The sequence below is a fragment of the Sceloporus undulatus genome, chromosome 1, assembly GCF_019175285.1.
Source record: "Sceloporus undulatus isolate JIND9_A2432 ecotype Alabama chromosome 1, SceUnd_v1.1, whole genome shotgun sequence".
Classification (NCBI taxonomy): Eukaryota; Metazoa; Chordata; class Lepidosauria; order Squamata; family Phrynosomatidae; genus Sceloporus; species Sceloporus undulatus.
Genome location: NC_056522.1, coordinates 15,236,446 through 15,255,485, shown reverse-complemented (window position 1 = coordinate 15,255,485; position 19,040 = coordinate 15,236,446). Strand labels below are relative to the sequence as shown.

Here is a 19,040-nt window from a genome sequence, read left to right as displayed (position 1 = left end):
GGATTTGTAGTTTGTTGTGGTGCCAAGGCTGGGCTTTGAAATCTCAGGCATAAGAGAGGCAAAAGGCTTGGGCTGCATCTACACTGGAGAAATAATCTGGTTTGAGACCACTTTAACTGTCTTGGATGAATGCTATGGAATTCTGGGAATGGTGGTTTGTTCCAGCACCACAGCAGAATGGAAGTTAACCCCTGGAAAGCTCTCTGACCAAGGTGACCAATGCCCTCACCCCAAAATGTAGGGCACCCAAGCAAACAAATGTAGGACATGGCCAAAAATAAAAGCTAAAAACACCCATGTAATTATAAATCCATGCTTCTTAGCCATGATCCAAATGGAGGACATTTTGAAATGTGACAGAAGAGGACATGTCCTGGAAAAGGAGGAGGATGCCTGGTCACCTTGTCTCTAATCCAAAATGCACTGCAGAAATAAAACAATGCTGGACTGAAATGCCCAGAGTTCCTCACCAAAGCTGCATCCACACTGAGGAAATAATCCAGTTTGAGAGTGACTTAACTGTCCTGGGTTAGTGCTGGGGAATGCTGGGAATTGTAGTACATTGTGGCCCCAGAGCTATCTCTGACAGGGAGTCCCATAACCCTCCAAACGTAGTTGAACTGCAGTGCCCAGAATTCCTCCCCAGGTGCATCCACACTGAGGAAGTGGTCCAGTTTGAGACTGCTCAGTGCTGGGGAATCCTGGGAATTGTAGTCTATTGTGGCCTCAGAGCCATGACTGACAGAGAAGTCTCAATGTCTCCCAAACACTAGCATTCCCAGGATTCCCTAGCACTGAGTTAAAGCAGTCTCAAAGTGGGTTATTATTCCTGCAGTGTGTGTGAGAGATATAAAAGCTAGGGACTGGATTCATTTGGAGGATCTCTGTGTCCAAAACACACTGCTTGGACTGCCAGGGCTCAGTGCTATGGAATCCTGGGAATTGTAGTTTATTGTGGCACCAGAGCTCTCTGACAGAGAAGGCCAAATGCCTCACACAGACCCCAGAATCCCAGAGAATTGAGCTTTGGCAGTTAAAGGGGTCTCAAAGTGCAGAGGGGGGGGGAGAGAAAAGCCAGGGAGAGTGAATGAGAAGCTCATCTTGGCTGTGACTACTCTGAGAGGAAGAGGAGGGAGGGAGGGAGCCAAGGGAAGTGGCCAGGACCATCAGCCTCCTCTCTTCCACCGAAGACTGCTGGCAAGAGGCTCTGCCCCCAGGCAACGCCTCCTCTGTGAACCATTCAGCTTCCTCTTGTCAAAAGAGCTCTGGTGCCACAAGAAACTACAATTCCCAGAATCCCATAGCACTGAGTCATGGATGTTTAAGGGGGGAGTCAAACTATTTCTGCAGCCTTTGCTACCCCAAAGCCTTCTATTATTTACCAGCAACTTGCAAGGCAAAATCTCTTCCTTCCAAGCCATTGAAAACCAACTCAAATGGAGGGCTGATTGCTTCTTTCCCATTGGTCAGCTTCCAGGGAAATTTGCATATTACAAGGAAAGGTGTTTAGGGCCTCAAAAATGATCCTGTGATAAAGAATTACAACAATACTGACCTGGTAGACATTTAAAAAATGAGGCATTTAGACTCCCAGTGAAACAGGAACGATTGATGGCCTTTTTTTCTTTGCTCACTGTAACCTGAAAGTAATGCCTCTTACAGGGTATATATACCAAGTGGGCTGGCAATAGCTCTGAGTGGCAGATGTCTTGAAGCCCTGCTCTCTAGGCTGAGCCAGGCGGGGAGGCAGGGAGGGTGGCACACAGCCATGGGGAGGGCTGGAGCTGCCTCCAGGGCCTTGCGGGGGGGGGGGGAGGTCCTGGGGGAGGGGATAAACCAGGGTGGGACTGTGTGGCCCCGCCCCAAACTGGGAAAGCCCCGCCCCCAGGCAGGATATGGCAACCCACAGTACTGTATTAGTTTTTAACACAACTGAATTCTGGTAGGTATTTGAAGGGGTAGATTAACTTTGTTGCAAACTATGGAGTTTCTTAGTCTTTGTTCCTGGATCAGCCAAAAAAATGCCATTTAAAAGTGTAATAATAATAATAATAATAATGAATGCCCAAGTACTTCATAAAAGTGTGGAAAGAGGAAAGTAGTAAAATAATTCCTTTGGTAAATTAGTCATGGAAAATCACATTTGTTCTTTCCCACATTTCATCGTTAACACTGAAGAATTACAGTGCCTGTGGATACCAAAATCCTTGGATGCTCAAGTACCATAGTAACATAATAAAATGGTGCCCTTTATATAAAATAGCAAAATCAAGGTTTGCTTTTTGGAATTTATGTATATATTTGGAATATTTTTAAACCATGGATGTTTCAAAGCACGGATATAGAGAACCAACTGTACTGAAACACATTGTTATCTTATTATTATTATTTAATGCCATGGGGCATTTCTGGCATACTCTTTTAAAACAATAATCAATCTTTCAATATATTTTCCCAGCGTCCCAGCAAACACCCCTCCCCATCCCATTTAGCTGTCAAACGACACTTTGCTTTGTCCCATAACACTTCATTTTTTTAAAAAAAATGTCGAAATCATTTCAGAGATGGTTTTCATGTGCACCTCACTCATGGTCAGCTCTGTATGTTTTACCCCTTAAAATAGGTCGCAGGCTAGTCGCTCTTGGAAGCTGAAAGGGTTCTTTTTGTGTCTAGTGTGTACTACAATCCAGTGTGTACTAGAAGCCTGTTCACACAATGATATAGTCATCTACTTTTATTTTGAAAGGAGAAGCAGTGGGTTACAGACATGTACACCATAAGCTCTTTTCCTTGTTAAAATTTAATGTCTGTTTCCAATGCTGTCCTACCCCAGTAACAGGAATCAAAGGCCTATAAAAGTGTTTCACTAACAGCCAAAGCACTATGTAGATCAGGAGTGGGAAGATCATGCAGTCCCCTGGGCCATTTTTGTGGCTCCTAGGCAGGGTGACCAAATGTCCTCCTTTTCCATGGCATGTCCTACACTTCAGCCTTCTGTCCAGGGGGAATTCCAAAATGCCCTCTATTCTGAGGATGACTACGAAGCATAAATTTTTATCCATGTGAATGTTTATAGCTTTTATTTTGTAATGACCTACATTTGTGTGTCCTACCTTTTGTGGTGCCTTGTCTTCCTTTGTGGTTAGGACATCTGGTTGTCCTGCTCCTAGGGGTTAAAAAATAGTACTTGTTTCTCTAAAAAAATATTTTTTGCGCCAAATGCCCTATCTGGGTTTCATCACTGGGAGGGGGACATTTAAGGCCCAGGAAATGCCATTTTTTGAAAACTGGGAGTAAAATAAGTGGCTTCAAGTTACTTCTGTTTTTCAAAAAAAAAGGCATCTCCTTTTAAAATGGCCCTGGGGCACTAAAACTCTGGGAGGAATGTCCCCCACAGTCCTATTGGAGGAAGATCGTTGTTTTTTTCCCCAGTGGGGTATGGTTCCCCAAGGTCTCCTAGGGGTCTTACACAGCACCCTAGCCTCCTACAATTGCAGGTTCCTGATGTAGACACACCAAAGCATGCACAGGTTTCCAGATGGACCCTATAGTGTAGGACAGGAAGAAGAGGGGGATTGGTCCAGAGAATGGTGGATACCATTCCAGCCCAGGGATGCCCCCTACATTGGGTACATGAGGACAGCCTTGTGTGGACCACAATCCACATTTATTCCATCTTCATCGTAGTCTGTTTTGTGGGCTGAAGAATTCCACAGTTTGGCCACTGGGGTAGATATTATGGTCCTGCTGCCTTAGAGACTCTGGGAGTTGTTATTCCAAGTTGTTGTTGTTGTTGTTGTTGTTGTTGTTATTAACCTTTATTTATAAAGCGCTGTAAATTTACACAGCGCTGTACATACAATCTTTTTAATTAGAAAGTTCCCTGCTCTCAGACTTACAATCTAAAAGACAAGACACAAAAGGAGAACTGCATGAGTGGTATAAATACCATTCACACCAGTCTACTTTGAGCTGAGTTTATTTCACCAAAGTTTACTTCATCTACTGTTGGCCCTCTGTATTCCCAGATTTATTTTCTACAAAAGCATCCGCAACTTGAAAATATTTTAAAAATACATACATTCCCAAAAACTTTGATTTTGCCATTTTATATAAGGAACACCATTGTGTTTAACTGGACTTGAGCATCCACAGATTTTGTTATCCACAGGAGGTACTGGAACAAATCTCAGCAGATACCAAGGGCCCACCATAAAATAATTTTGCCCATACATGATTACTAAATGTCACTGGCTGTCCTTAGTAATTTAAATATGGGAAACTCCCAGAGACATCATAATTTATATATAGCAGATGTTTCTTAACTTTGTTGCCTGAACTCTAGGATGAACGTGCTTTTAGCAATCTGTATTTAAAGAGCACATCCGAGCATGCATTCCACCGCAAACAAGCATCTAGATAAGGTGGTTTGTGAAAACCTTGAGATAATTACAAGCATTCCAAAGTGTGTTAGCCAGATTAGCTCTTAAATCCTGTTTACTGAGGCTCTTCAGCTTCTGTCCCACCCCCACCCGCTTTGCACATTGCTAATATTTATTTTGAATTAAACACACTGTTAGAGAAATGAGTGTCTGCAGCTTTATTGGGTCCGAAGTTAAGGGTGTCATCTTGGATTGTACAAACAAGAATTTGGATAAAGCATTTCTAAGGGCTATTTCCAACGTTGCAGAGCATGGAAAATAGATTTTTTGGCGGGTGGGGGTGGGAACCACAACTCCCAGAATCCCACAATCACTGGCCATGCTGGTTAGGACATTCTGGGAGTTTTAAAAAAGTAACTGTCTGCAACTCTGAACTGTTGCATCTTTCAGTTCACATTTGGAGGAAAGGTCTTGAGAAACAACCCCAAAATGGCTGAGCACTTGTGTTCTGCTAAAAGGTCCACTCTTGCATTTCACAACTCTGCTATTTCATCTTCATAGAATCAGAACTATAGCATTGGAATGGAAAAAATGTTCCTGTTTGACCATTCTCCAGATACTCTTCAAAATATATTTTCAAAATGGAAATGTGGTGTGTTAAAGAGGGGGAAAGCCAAATAATTTTATAGTATCCCAAAGACATATATAATATTGTACCATGTGTTTTTGTAGTAAGTTCATATTTCATTGTATTTATGAAAGGAAACAGCAGCGTTTGTTGTTGTTATGTGCCTTCAGGTCGACTCCAACTTATGTCGACCCTGTCATATTCTTTATAGAATTTATCTAGATGAGGTTTGACATTGTCCTCCTTGAAAGCTGAGAGTGGGACTTGCCTGAGGTAACCCATTGGGTTTCCATGGCTGAGTAGGGATTCAAATCCTGTTCTCTCAGAGACATAGGGAGCCACATGGGCCAAAACACCCATGTTCCCACCAGCTTCACATAGTCCTGTTTGGATGACACATGCCATTAGCTCTGGGCCAGGATCAGGCAGACCAGATGTGGATCCTCCGGATCCAGCCTGATCCTGGGTCAAAGGGCCTTAACACAGGTCAAAATGACCTACTATTTGCCATGGAGTTTCTCCAAACTTATTGCCAAACCCTGGCAGATCTGAAGGCCCTGTGTGCCCCATTACCTTACTCCTTCATTGTCGGTGTGAGAAGACCCCCGTTGCTAGATCTGTTGTGGAAACGGGACCCCTGGCCATGTGGCTATAGTCAGGCACCCTGTTGTCACATCAGGTATGACAACAGTGACCTTCTCACTGGCGGCAATAGTGGACTAAGGTAAGGGGCACATGATGGTAGCAGATTCATGGCACAGGGATGAGCGCTGTGTAAACACCCTCTCATCCCCACATCAGCCTGGGAACTAATCCAGGAGGGCGACTAAAATGGTGAAAGGTCTGGAAACCATGCCCTACGAGGAACGACTTAGGGAGCTGTGGATGTTTAGCCTGGAGAAAAGAAGATTAAGAGGTGATATGATAGCCCTGTTCAAATATTTGAAGGGATGTCATATTGAGGAGGGAGCAAGCTTGTTTTCTGCTGCTCCAGAGACTAGGACCCGAAGCAATAGATGCAAACTGCAGGAAAAGAGATTCCACCTCAACATTAGGAGGAACTTCCTGACAGTAAGGGCTGTTCGACAGTGGAACAAACTCCCTCGGCGTGTAGTGGAGTCTCCTTCCTTGGAGGTCTTCAAGCAGAGGCTGGATGGCCATCTGTCGGGGATGCTTTGATTAAGATTTCCTGCATGGCAGGGGGTTGGACTGGATGGCCCCTGTGGTCTCTTCCAACTCTATGATTCTAGGATAGCACAGGCCAAGCTCATACGATCCTGGCTTGGCTACTCATAGTCCCCTATTCAACCCGTAATATGGCACTGAGTCCTTAAAACATATTGTAGTTTGCATCATGTACAAAGCTGGACATTTGAAACCAATACTCCACACACAGTTTCTAAATACAGTGTTACACGTGCCTTAAATATGGCAGCTCAGAATCATTATTGTTGAGGAGAATAAAGATTCCTGAAGGGAACATTCACCTGCTTAACTGATTAATTCCTGTTGATATGTATTACTCCTAAGGTGTGTCTACACAGGTAAATAGTCTCACCTAGTTTTCACAGCAAGCTGTCAAAACAATGTATAAGATGATTGGGGCCAAATCTGAACCTTTCAATTGCCTCAGGGCTTTAATCCAGAGGAAAGAAAATTGGAATTTATCGTGGTTATCAACAGAAAATTTGGATATTTGAGTGTGTGCATGTGTGGACTGCACTCCATAGCGATGTCAATGTGAGGTTGGGGAGAGGAGTTCAGAAATATATGCATTTGCACCATGTGGATGGGGAAGAAAAAAATTAAAACACCCACAGTTCTATGGCATATTGTGATTTATTGGACCAGTTACGTGGATAGTTCTCTCTAATCACCATTGTGTTTGTGGCAATTGTGAAGACAAGCACATGGTCGTTGTAGATCACGTTAACCTGGGGGTAAGCCAGGTTTTCCTGTCAATGTAGACGTGCCCCCCTAGAAGGTGTTTCTTAACATAAATGTTTTTCTACTGGTTATATAAACCCAAAAGTACCTGAAGAAAATAGAGAAAAATAACAAGTACCGCTTTTACCCTACAATGCTATGGATGGGAGCAGATTTTTAGCCAAGGATCTAGCCTAGCTTGTAAAGCTGGGATGGGTATATGTGGCTCTCCATTTGAGGTTTAATGGCAGCTCCCAGCATCCATAGACAACATCACCAGTGGTGAGAGATAATGGGATTTGCCATCCTCTTTCCTATAAAGGTCAGTTGAACAGGTAATTTAAAAAGCACAACCTACAGTACTACTGTCTTGCTTGCAAAGTGGGAGTGAATCCTATCAGCATGAAAATTCAGTCAGCAACTCAGTTTTACCCATTAATAAAAACCAGTGACTGTGTATGTAGGTGCACACACACAAACACACTCATACACACAAAAGACAAAAGGGAAGGGGAAGAGACGCAGACTCTATTACATAATAGCACTCTTTGCCTATTTGGCCCTTTAACAATTATTTCTTTATAGTTTCTGAAAAGCCCAAAGGTCACTTCATATAAACAGATCCTCACTGTTGAATTTTGCCCTTTATTGCACTAAGGGGGAGAGATTAGAAGGAATTAAAATTGCCTTGCTTATGTGTGCCTAGCACATAACTGAAATTCTTAAACAAACATCAACACAGTGAGTTTGCATTCCTCTGTGTCCAGCCTCCTCCTCCTAGTTCCACAGTTTAGCAGTCTCATTTAAAGAGTTTTAAGCAGAAGAAATGTGTTTATTATTATTTACATCACAGAGTACCTCTCTCTAAGCCCATGGCTTAGGTCAGCATTAATCCAATAACAGAGCAAGAAACTTCTCTGTTGCAAGATCAGGGCCCAACTGCTGTCTTTCTGTCCACCACAGTAGATCTCCAGATTCAAAAGCAGTCCATTCTGTTTGGTGTAAATGTATATTCTTTCCTAAATCAAGTCTCTGCGGTGAACACTTTATTTTATTTCTAGTGGCTAATGTCTAAAGCTGACACTAAGTATAGACAGTGGTGATGGGACAATGTGGAGTATCAGAATTCCTGTATCTACTAATATGACCTTGTAGATAAGCTCATATGGTTTACTGAACTATGTGTGTGTGTGTGTGTGTGTGTGTGTGCGCGCACACACACACACACACACGCACGCAAATGAAAGAGCAATCACCTGTGATTCTGTGATGTTCAGAGAAAGAAAAGCTTCTTCCTCCATGGACAGCATAGAGTGGGTTAGCTCAGTAAGAATAAATAAAGAATAAATAAATTCCACCACTCCCCTGTCAAATCTACTCACTCACCTGTGTAAAATTCCCAGTCACCAGTGGTGACCAAGTGAGTTTTTGACTACATGGCTGTGTAAACAGTTAAGTATAATAATACTTGTCTGATAAGCACACTAACTCCAGGGAACCTTTTCACATATCTGTGACTCCATAATGCGCATGCATCAATGGTGGAAATTAAGGATGGACTTAAAATGACTTCTTAAAACATACCTAGTACCCTGCTGTGTCCAGAGCAGAAGAGAGACTGTTTCAGATGGTCATGAAGACTTTCAAGGATAGACCTGTCATCATGATGTTCTTGTTGAGGAATCCATCGTAAGTTTCTAAGAAATAACATTTCACAAATCCTAGGCAGAGATAATGGAATTTCAGTAGATAATTTGTGAAGCCACTACATTAAAAGGGACATTCTACTCTTTCCAAAATTGTTTGCTCAGCTGCTGAACATACAGGAACCTTATCCTCTTTCACTTATCATTATCATTATTATTACTATTTTATTTTCTTACCCCCTTTCCCTGGGTCTGGGATACAGCATAGATTAAAACACATGAAATCATTTAAAAGCATTGGTTAAAACACATAAACATAGGACACATTAAATCATCCAAACAGAAAATAAAAAATATATACCAGTTTAAAATGCATAGTTTAAAAACAACTGGGTCATTAAAATTGATACGGTCAATCTGGATGTCAGTGGTATAATTATTATAGGCACTGGTGGACAAAATGGCTTGAAGGCAAACAGCAAGACTGATGGAGAGTCAGTGGTGATTTGTGTATTTGACTACAATTATGGAAACCTGGGTTCAAATCCCCACTCACTGTGTGACTGTGAACAAGTCACACTCTCTCAGCCCCTCTGAATAAATCTTCCTAGGAAAACCATTTGATTGGTTTGCCTTGTTGTTGCTGCTGCTGTATGCCTTCGTTTCCAACTTATGGCAACCCTAAGGCAAACCTATCATAGACTCTTCTTGACAAGTTTTGTTCAGAGGGGGTTTGCCATTACCATCCTCTGTGGTGGCCAGTGTCACCCAGTGGGTTTCCATGGCTGAGCTGGGATTCAAACTCTTGTCTCCAGAGTTCTGCTCAATGCTCACATCACTACACTACACTGGCTCTGGCTTAGGCTCACCATAAATCAGAAATTACTTGAAGCCCCATAACAAGAAAACAATACACAAATCCTCTTGTATGAATATTGTTGCTCAGAACTGATTCCTCTGAGAGAGAGTTTAGAGCCATGGCAACATGAAGTGAAACTGCTTATTTGTGAGTCACTGGTGTCACAGATTGGTGACACAAGCAAAATGTTAATGTTTATGTCAATAGTTGCCTTAGGCTACATAAATGCAGCATTATTAATGTCTAGTTATGCTGCAGATGTTGCACTGGTGAGTTAAAACTACATTTCCTGAAAACCATGCCTTAAAGTTTTGAATGAATACCCCAGTTGCCTAGTTGAGAAGGAAAGATGTTCCCTGGTTGTGGAATGTTGTCCTATCCAGAAAACCCAGGCAGGCGCCTACATTGATATCTTTTCAGCACCAAGCAAAGAGGATTTTATTTTCTCAGGGCTTTCAAATTCTTTTAAACTTTTTAAAAAGACACTGTGTATTTAGTATGGTTAATTTAACTTTGGAATGTACTTCTTTCCCTATCTGTAATAACCCGTGGTTGCTGTGTGTCTTACTTTTTAGATGTCTGCTTTGGAACACTTGTTCTTTTCTTATAAATGTTTTGTGTGCCAGTTTGTTGATTCTCGTTTTACTGGAACAATGATTTTGCTATATCTTTCATTTGGCAGAGAGAGTTTAGTATGATTATTTATTTATACTACAAACTACAACTGGCTGGCTGGGGATTCTGGTAGCTGTAGGACAAAGCAGTAATGTTTCGGCAGTTGGTTAATCTAATACCCACAGTACTATTGTTATGACCAATAAATTGTAAAGTTGTATTAAAGTTAGAAGTCCTGTTGACGTTCATGGAATTTACTTCAAAGTAGACATGGCTTGGGATCATCCTGGAAGTCTATGCGCTTAAAAAGAAGACTCTATGGGTCCAATATATATCTTAAATTCAAGTACCTGTACTTGGATTTTAAATCAAAGTACCCTTGATATCCATTGGGTTTGGTTCCATGGTCCCAAAATCCATGGATGCTCAGATCTTATTATATGCAGTGGCATAGTAAAATGGTGTCCTTTATTTAAAAGTGACAAAATCACATTTTGATTTTGGAAGTTATTATTGAATATTTTCAAGCGGTGGATGGTGGAATCCATGGATACTAAATCATCCAGTTGTCTATGAGATTTAAAGACTGCTACAAACAGCGTTAAGGTTTTTGTATTCATATTCTTCATAAATTTAAAAAACCATCAACATTCATTTGTAATCAGAAAACATGAAAACTGCTGTATACTCACAAGTATGTTGTACCAAAGGATAAAAGCGTCCGTTAAAATGACTGAAATTTTGGAAATACCCAAGAAAAAGCAGCTTTATAGCAAAGGATAGTTCACACAACAAATAGTTAATGCTGGAAAGCTGGCAAAAAAAATCATAGTGTGAATGTGGGTTGTGGTTCATCCTGTTTCCCAGTCTACACAGCTCTATTAATCCCACATTCTCAACATTTATTTTGCTTTTTACATTCTCCTCGAAAACTACAATTTCAGCAAAGCCTCTGGGATAATCTCCTAGTCCTCATCTCCTAGTGAAGTGAAGCCTGTCTGACTTGACATTTGCCTGCGCTACACATTTAAATCAAGTTGATCCCACTTCGGTCGTCATGGTTTCACTTTAACCAATCATAAAATATAAAGGCTGTAGACTTAATCCTCAGTGCCTCTTGCCATGGCTCATTTGGAAGGATAGTTCAGGAAAGGGGACTGACTACATTTCTCTGACAAAGAATTTGAAGTACCACATCATTTTGTAAATCCCAGGATTGCATAGCATGGTGCCATGACACTTAAAGTGGGATCAAACTGATGCGGTTGCTCCTTCTGTATAACTTAATTGAACTCATATTCCTTTTTTTATACTCACACATATTTTTCTCACTTCCTTTGTTTCACCATGCTCCAGTTTTTGATTGTAAGCTCTTCAAGACAGAGACCTACCTTTTTGTTGCTTCACTTTGAAGTATCAGTCTTTAACAGATAAAGTGATATACAGGAATGATGGTGATGATTCATAGTCTTAAAATGTGATTCATTTACAGATATCTACCAAGGACACCTCCCTTCAGTTTGTTTGTTTTACTATCAGGCTCTGCCTGCATTGAGATGGGACAATGCAGGCAATCGTTTGGATTGTTGGTGGTGTAAGCTAGATCAAACCCACTGATTCAGTGGGGTTCGTATAAGTGTTGACTCATCATTCAACAACTAATTGAATATACTCTAGCTGAGACTGTCAATAAGCTTTGGGACAGAAGACTTGGGAAATACTTGTGTTGTTGCTGTTGTTGTTGCTATGTGCCTTCAAGTAGTTTCCGACTTATGGTGACCCTATCATGGGTTTTCTTGGCAAGATTTGTTCAGAGGAAGGTTTTAGTTTTAAATTTTTATTAATTATTAAAAACAACATACAATTACTTACAAATCAAACCAAGGAAGTTTGCTGTTGCCTTCCCCTGAGGCTGAGAGTATGTGACTTGCCCAAGGTCACCTAGTGGGTTTCATAGCCGAGCAGGGAATCGAACCTTGGTCAGTCCAACACTCACTCACTACTCCATTCTGGCTCTCGATATTTGCATACCCTGGTTACACTGGTTTTTATCTATAGATAAAAAAAATAGGAATGACTATAATTTAATAAGAAATATAATGCATCTCATCAGAGTGGGGAAGACTGTAATTAGGTGACATAAATAAATAAATAAACCGGGACAAATGTAGGACAACATTTTCAAATGGTGGATACTTTTTTTAAAAAGTGGAGGACACACGAAAAAAATTGCTGATTTTTAAAAAAATGTTAATATAAATGCATGTTTCTGAGGCTTCTATAGACAATTGCCCCTGCGCGCGAGAGGTCAAAGGCCCCGGCGGCAATTGGCGGCAGGACCGGGCTGGGGCCGGTCCCAAGGCCTCGACGGGCTGCATCCGGCCCGCAGGCCGCAGGTTGCCTACCCCTGAATTATAGCATTATTATTCCACTTTAACTTCCATTGTCCCATCCCATGGAATTCTGGGAGTTGCAGTTTAGGGAGGGTAGTTTAGAATGGAGAGTCCTAGCACCTCACCAAACAACAAACTCTGTGATTCCATAGGATGCAGTCATGGCAATTGAAGTGGAATAACAGTGTTATAATTGCATAGTCTGTATAGGAAATAATTGCTCAGACTGCTACCTAAGCAACTTCAAGCCAAACGCTCTTTCATCTTTGGGTTCTTTGGCCTTTAAACTGCTCTTGGACCAGATAGCCTTTTATATACAACAGACATTCAAACAAGGGTTGGCTAGTTTAAACCAAGTTGGTTTAAACATGGTTTAGCTTAAACCAGGGGTAGGCAACCTTTTTGAGCCAGGGGCTGGGTTGCTGTCCCTCAGACAACTGGGGGGGCCGAAGCCAAAAAATAAAAAATTAAATAATTTTAAAAAAAATTAATATATAAATAAACCAGGACAAATGTAGGACAAAATTTTCAAATGGAAGACACTTTAAAAAAAAAATGGAGAACATGCGAAAAAATTTGCTGATTTTTTAAAAAATGTTAATATAAATACATGTTTCTGAGGCTTCTATAGACAATTGCCCCCCAAAGACCCCAGCGGCAATCAGCAGCAGGACCGGGCTGGGGCCGGTCCCAAGGCCTTGCTGGGCCACATCCGGCCCGCAGGCCGCAGGTTGCCTACCCCTGGCTTAAACCATGGTTTAAACTAAATGACTTTGAAAAACACTTGTGATTTTTAAAGTTGATTATTCATACACCATTGTGGTGTAGTGTGGTTTGAGTGTTGGACTAGGACTCTGGAGATCAGGTTTCGAATCCCAGCTCGGCCATGGAAACCCACTGGGTGACCTTGAGCAAGTCATGTGCTCTCAGCATCAGAGGATGGCAATGGAAAACACCCCCTGAAGAAACTTGCCAAGAAAACCTCATGATAGCGTCTGGCTGTTATTACAGTTTCCAACTTCATACTGGAACAACAATGACTGAATTTAAACATTTTAACTTTTAACAGTTTATTGGCAGTTGTTCATTGTTAGACCAGTATCCAATGCCAATTGCTTGTTTTTAAGCACTTTATTTTATAGTGCAAGAAATGCCATTCTGAAACAAACCCTTCTATTAACATAGGTTCCACCAAAACAATTTGCTTTTAAAAAGAGCCCTTTTTCTTAGTATAATTGTAATTTAAACTAGTGGCCATAATACCTGAATTACATTTTACTACTTAATTGTGTCCTACATTGGTGTAGTCCTACACATTAATGCAAAAAACAAAAAGAAAAACTGTTTTTGAATAAAACTCACAGGTTTTTTTGTTTGTTTTAACCCAACCTAGAGCACATGGCCATGCTAAATTTCACACATGTTTTTATTTGGGGGGCTGGCTTTTGTCTTTCAGATGCTTTATACCTTTATCCCATGTCTCTTTTCTTGTAGCACCAAATTCTGCCAGTTAGAAAAGATTCACTTGTTACCCTGCAAGATTATCCTCTTGCAGAGATCTAGGATTATTGCGTGAATGGGGTGGAACACAGGTGGTGGAGATGTGATGTGATGGAATAGACTACTGGGTAGAAATAAATGGGATCAGAGTCCAGAATCTAAGAGACATGGTGTGTAGGAGATGTTCTCAAGCTATGAACAAAACCACCATGTCTTTGGCTTTGGCTACTCACTGCTCCAACATCACCCATCACCCGGGCACTTCCATTGCGATGCTGGGTGGTTGTTCACGTGGGTCTCCCACCATGGTGCCCAGTGCCACTGCTGCCACTGGCAAGAATAACTCAATGTGATGTCAGAACAAGTTGTCCAGCATCAATTTCATGGCTGGATGCCTTGTTGTGACCTCAGAGCAAGCTACTCTCTCCAGAGGTGGCAGTGCCAGGCAGCACAGCAGGATGCTGCCTGGCATCACAATGGAGAGCTCTGGATCTTCCGAGGAGATCTAGAGCAAAAGATGAGTTGTTAAAAAATATTTTGAGGGTGTTATATCTCAAGTTCAGTGCTGGACTGGCTGGACTTTGTACAGAACTGGGAATTGGGCCCTGCATCATCCGCACGCATCCCGTGGGAACAGGGGAAGGGTGTTTTATTTGGCATGTGTAGACATGGCATAGGTTGAGTAAATTGCCATCATTCTGGGAACAGTTGTATCTCTGGCTCTCCCTTCTTTTTATGAGCTACACAAAGCCTATTGAATACAGCAACTTGACAAATGATCTTAATGTGGCTTTGTTCAATTTGCATTTTTTTTCTGCAGTATTTCAGTCTAACTTTGCTGAATTACTTCCTCCTTTCTTGTTCTTTTATAAATGCTGGCTGGAACAAATTTCTTCTTCCTCACATCTATCTGATTTTTTAAAAAGAACCTCCCAAGCAATTCTAAAGTTCTCTTCTCCTGAGGTCTCCTCAATCAGTCCTGGCTACAACTCTGATCGGCCCTTTGAAAAAGGGTTTACATGTTTGGCAGACAGTCCCTGGATGCTTCCCAGTTCTCATTACTGCATGCATGCAAAGCTTTATTTGCTTGTTTAGCACTTTCCCACCACTGCAAGGAATGCGAGTTACAAAATGACAAGAATTGAGTGTTTCAGTTACATTTAACTAGCACCATGTAGACACCATATTTTAAAACCCAACTTTGGGCAAGCCAAGGAGGCAAAGATTTGGCTAGGCTTGTGTGCCTGGAGAGCAGCTAGCAAAATGTGTAGAGCATAAGGATGGGATAGACACCGTGCTTGCAAAAGTTACTTCTTTGGAATACAGATTGCAGAATCCCCAGTCAGCATTGCTAATGGCGAGAGTCAAAATCTAAAAATTTTCCCCCAGTCTAAATTTCCATCAAATATCTAGCTTGGTTCTGGATGCAAACTACTAGATGTTTTTACAAGCCAATGTGGTATTGTGCTTTGAATATTGGACTATGACTCTGGGAAAACTGGGTTTGAATTTCTGCTCGGCCATGGAAACTGACTGGGTGACCTTGGGCAAGGCACACTTTCTCAGCCTCAGAGGAAGGCAAAGGCGAACCTCCTCTGAACAAATTGTGCCAAGAAAACCCCATGATAGGTTTGCCTTAGGGTTGCCATAAATTGGAAACTACTTGAAGGCACACAAGAGCAAGCATTTATGTTTTTGGTTAATTTTACTAATCTATTGCAACTGCAGCTGCAGCAGATTATGATTTTGTGTGGCATTCTTAGAGGAGGTGGAGAATTAAGGGAAGCGCTATTAAGAGAATAATCTAAGTTTGGAAGCATAGAGGGAAAGTATGAGGAGGAGGAGATAACTGTATAGAGTACACTGAATGCATCATGCTTTTGTAGAAACCCTGACCATTTAGAGGCTTGAATGAATTAGCAGATACTTTCTTGAGTTATGCCAGCAAGATTTGAGTACAAACTCATTGTCAGCTTGGTTAGGCACTATATTCATTAGCTGTGCCCTGTTGCTTTTAACAGAGCCTGACAGATATAAATTAAGCAATAAAAATATTTCACCACTTATTTCCAGGCCAGAAAAAAAAATCAGAAAGACAATATTTATTGTGTCACCTAATGATAAAGTCGTAGAGGTCTTTGCATGCTGTAAGCAATGCCCTAAGCTACTTTGGATAGCATAAAGGAATGACTACAGAGATTGCTAAAGGGAACAACGATGAGTGATGGAGCAGGAGGTTGAAGGCTGTAGGGTTTTATTTATTACTGTGCTGAAAGATATGTGCCCTTGTAAAGCTGGCCTCATTTTGCTTCACATACACACCTAATCAATATTACATGAAATATATTGTCTGGAGCTTCAAGTCATTGCCCTCATCTAAGAGTTCTGATGGAAACAAGAGCTCTGATAAACTTGTAAAAACACTGACCTTCAAGGTTTCCCAACACACTTTGGTGGAAGGGAACACAAGACAGGCACTCTATCATATGTACCAATTGGCATGCATATATAGGAGTTTTAGTCTGGTCCTGGAAGCTAAGCAGTGTCAGGCTGGATTAGTACTTGGATGGGAGACTACAAAGCAAGACCAGGTGCTGTAGGCTAAATTTCAGAGGAAGGCAAAGGGAAACCACCTCTGGATATTCCTTGCCTAAGAAAACCCAATAAAATTCATGGAATCATCATAAATCAACAGGCAACTTGAAGTTACATGTAACAAACACAGCTATGTATCACAACATGCTTTCAGATGTGGCGATCAAAAATGAGCCAGTTAATTTGGAACAAAAAACTTTTGTTGCTACCTTTTCAGCGATGTTTTCTTTTCTCTGCTTTTTTATTTTTTTATTTTAAACAAATATTGTGTGCAGCCCAAGCCAACAAAGGGAAGAATGCGCATCCACTGCTTGGAAAATGTTGACAAAGCCCTCCAGTTTCTGAAAGAACAGCGAGTACATCTTGAAAACATGGGATCCCATGATATTGTGGATGGGAATCACAGACTAACTCTTGGCCTTATTTGGACTATTATATTGCGATTCCAGGTAAATAATAAATCATTGTTGGCTCATGTTTATCTCCAGTTGAGATTTTTGTCAGTCCTCTGTACACATGCACACACCTTTCCTGAGTCATCTTTTTGCAAAGATCTGAATGATATATTCCTTTCTCTTTTACTGGATTTTCTTTAACTTGCTTTCATATATTGGATAGAATCAAGGACATTATATTCTTTGCACTTAATTTCAGAATTTTGTATATTGGAGCTATTCAGGCCTGAAACGGAGGCCTTAAATCTCATAGGGTTTATAGACACAACCCAAACTACATTCCAGACTTTAAAGTCACATTGAGTTTACATTAAAATCTGAGGGATTAGGGTGCTTAATCTTGCCTGGACCACTGCCAGTCTTTGTAAAGCATTGGCTGCGTTTGGATCTCATGCTAACTCATTGTTCATTGTGACAGGAATTAGTGTTACCTCTTCTTTGGCTCACACCTACAGACACATATTTAGCCCTTTCACACCGTTGCAAGGAGTTCCCAAATTTTTACTTCCAGGTTGGCCATAGTTTCCAGGAACTGAACAACAGAACAAATCATGTTTTATTTAAAAAACAAACAAACCATGATTTGTTCTGTTGTTCAGTTCCTGGAAACTATGGCCAATCTTAACTACAGTTTGTTTGAAGTAAACTAACTGAACCATAGATTTGCAAAACTGGCTTCTTTCAACAAACTATATTTAACATTAAACACAGTTTGGAGTTCAGGAGACATGCTAAACTGCAGTTAATCTAAAATCAAAGTGGAAATTCCCAATATCCTTGGGCTGCATTGGAGAAGAAAGCATAAGAAGGACATGTTCCTTAAGAAGAGTCCATCAAATTAATAGTAAGGATTGCTGTTGTTTTTGAATTTTATGCACACTCCCGTAAAACCTCTTCTTCTTTTGGCTTGTTAATTGTTCCTTCACTATTCTTTCAGTAACCTTGTTGTCTCAGAAGTATGAAAGACCAGTATGAAATAAATAGGCTGAAAGTTTGACAAACTGCTACTCACATTTTTGTGTGGCATTATAGATTCAGGATATCAGTGTTGAAACGGAAGACAACAAAGAGAAGAAGTCTGCTAAAGATGCACTACTGCTGTGGTGCCAGATGAAGACAGCTGGGTAAGTTTGAATCAAATGATAATTGAGGCCAGCCCTTCTAAAAGCCATGTCCTCCAGGGTGGGTTTTATTATAGCTCCCATCATATCTCTCTAACATGGAAGATGACTGCAAGGTTTTTATATATATGTTGTAGACCAGCACCTCTGGAGAACACCTTCCAACTATGTAGCATGCTGCTCAAATTTCTCCAGGCAAGTAAGATTGTAGCAGTACATAGTGTTCCCATGCAGCATCATAACTGGAAAGTCATAAAGGAACGCAGTATCACCTTTGTGGCTAACTGGGAAACAGAAATTAAGCTTTTGTGGACTCTGTCCATTTCATTAGATGCTTCTGGTGAAGAGGATTGAGTCCACAAAAGCTTATGCTAAAACTTTTTTCTTCCCGATTAGTCTCAAAGGTGCTATTTGATCCCTTTATGTGTTTTATGTTAAAACAGACTATCAGGACTATCTTGAGTAACTGGAAGGTGTTCTGCTGGCAGTGGAAGTCTGTCTAAGATGTTTTCTGGATATACTGGCTTGAGTCAACACTGTTGTTCTGACAACAGCCCTTTTCAACTGTTAGGTAATTGTAGGGCCCCACACATTTTATATAAGCAGTCTTTTAAAATAGTTGCCTTCTCTGAAGTGGAACATGTACATGGTTTTCTGCATTCTCTTCCAGTTTTGCATCCTTCGGATGGGAAACGAGACCTTTTATGTGGGTCCTGTATTCTCTTTATGTGGTTGACTCACTTATGTGTAGCCTAAGCAACCACAGTGGGTTTTTGAGGCTCAATTTTCTGCCACTAGGGCTATCAAAAAAATTAAAAAACAAAACAGGAAGTGATGATATTCTGGTTTGGAAAAATTGTGTGATTTTTAAAATGTTAAACAGTGCTATGGGCACTGCAGGCTATTTAAAATTTGTATTG

General features: G+C 40.9%; 1 protein-coding gene across 2 annotated transcripts in view; it reads left to right on the top strand.

Annotated features, from left to right (window-relative positions):
* Window positions 1-19,040, top strand: part of SPTBN1 (spectrin beta, non-erythrocytic 1) — a 200,233-nt gene that overhangs the window by 97,427 nt on the left and 83,766 nt on the right. For both annotated transcript variants that reach the window (XM_042445379.1, XM_042445380.1), the window contains exons 3-4: window positions 16,820-16,993; window positions 18,032-18,123. In XM_042445379.1, coding sequence (XP_042301313.1) covers window positions 16,820-16,993; window positions 18,032-18,123 — 266 coding nt within the window. The remainder of the gene's footprint in view (window positions 1-16,819; window positions 16,994-18,031; window positions 18,124-19,040) is intronic.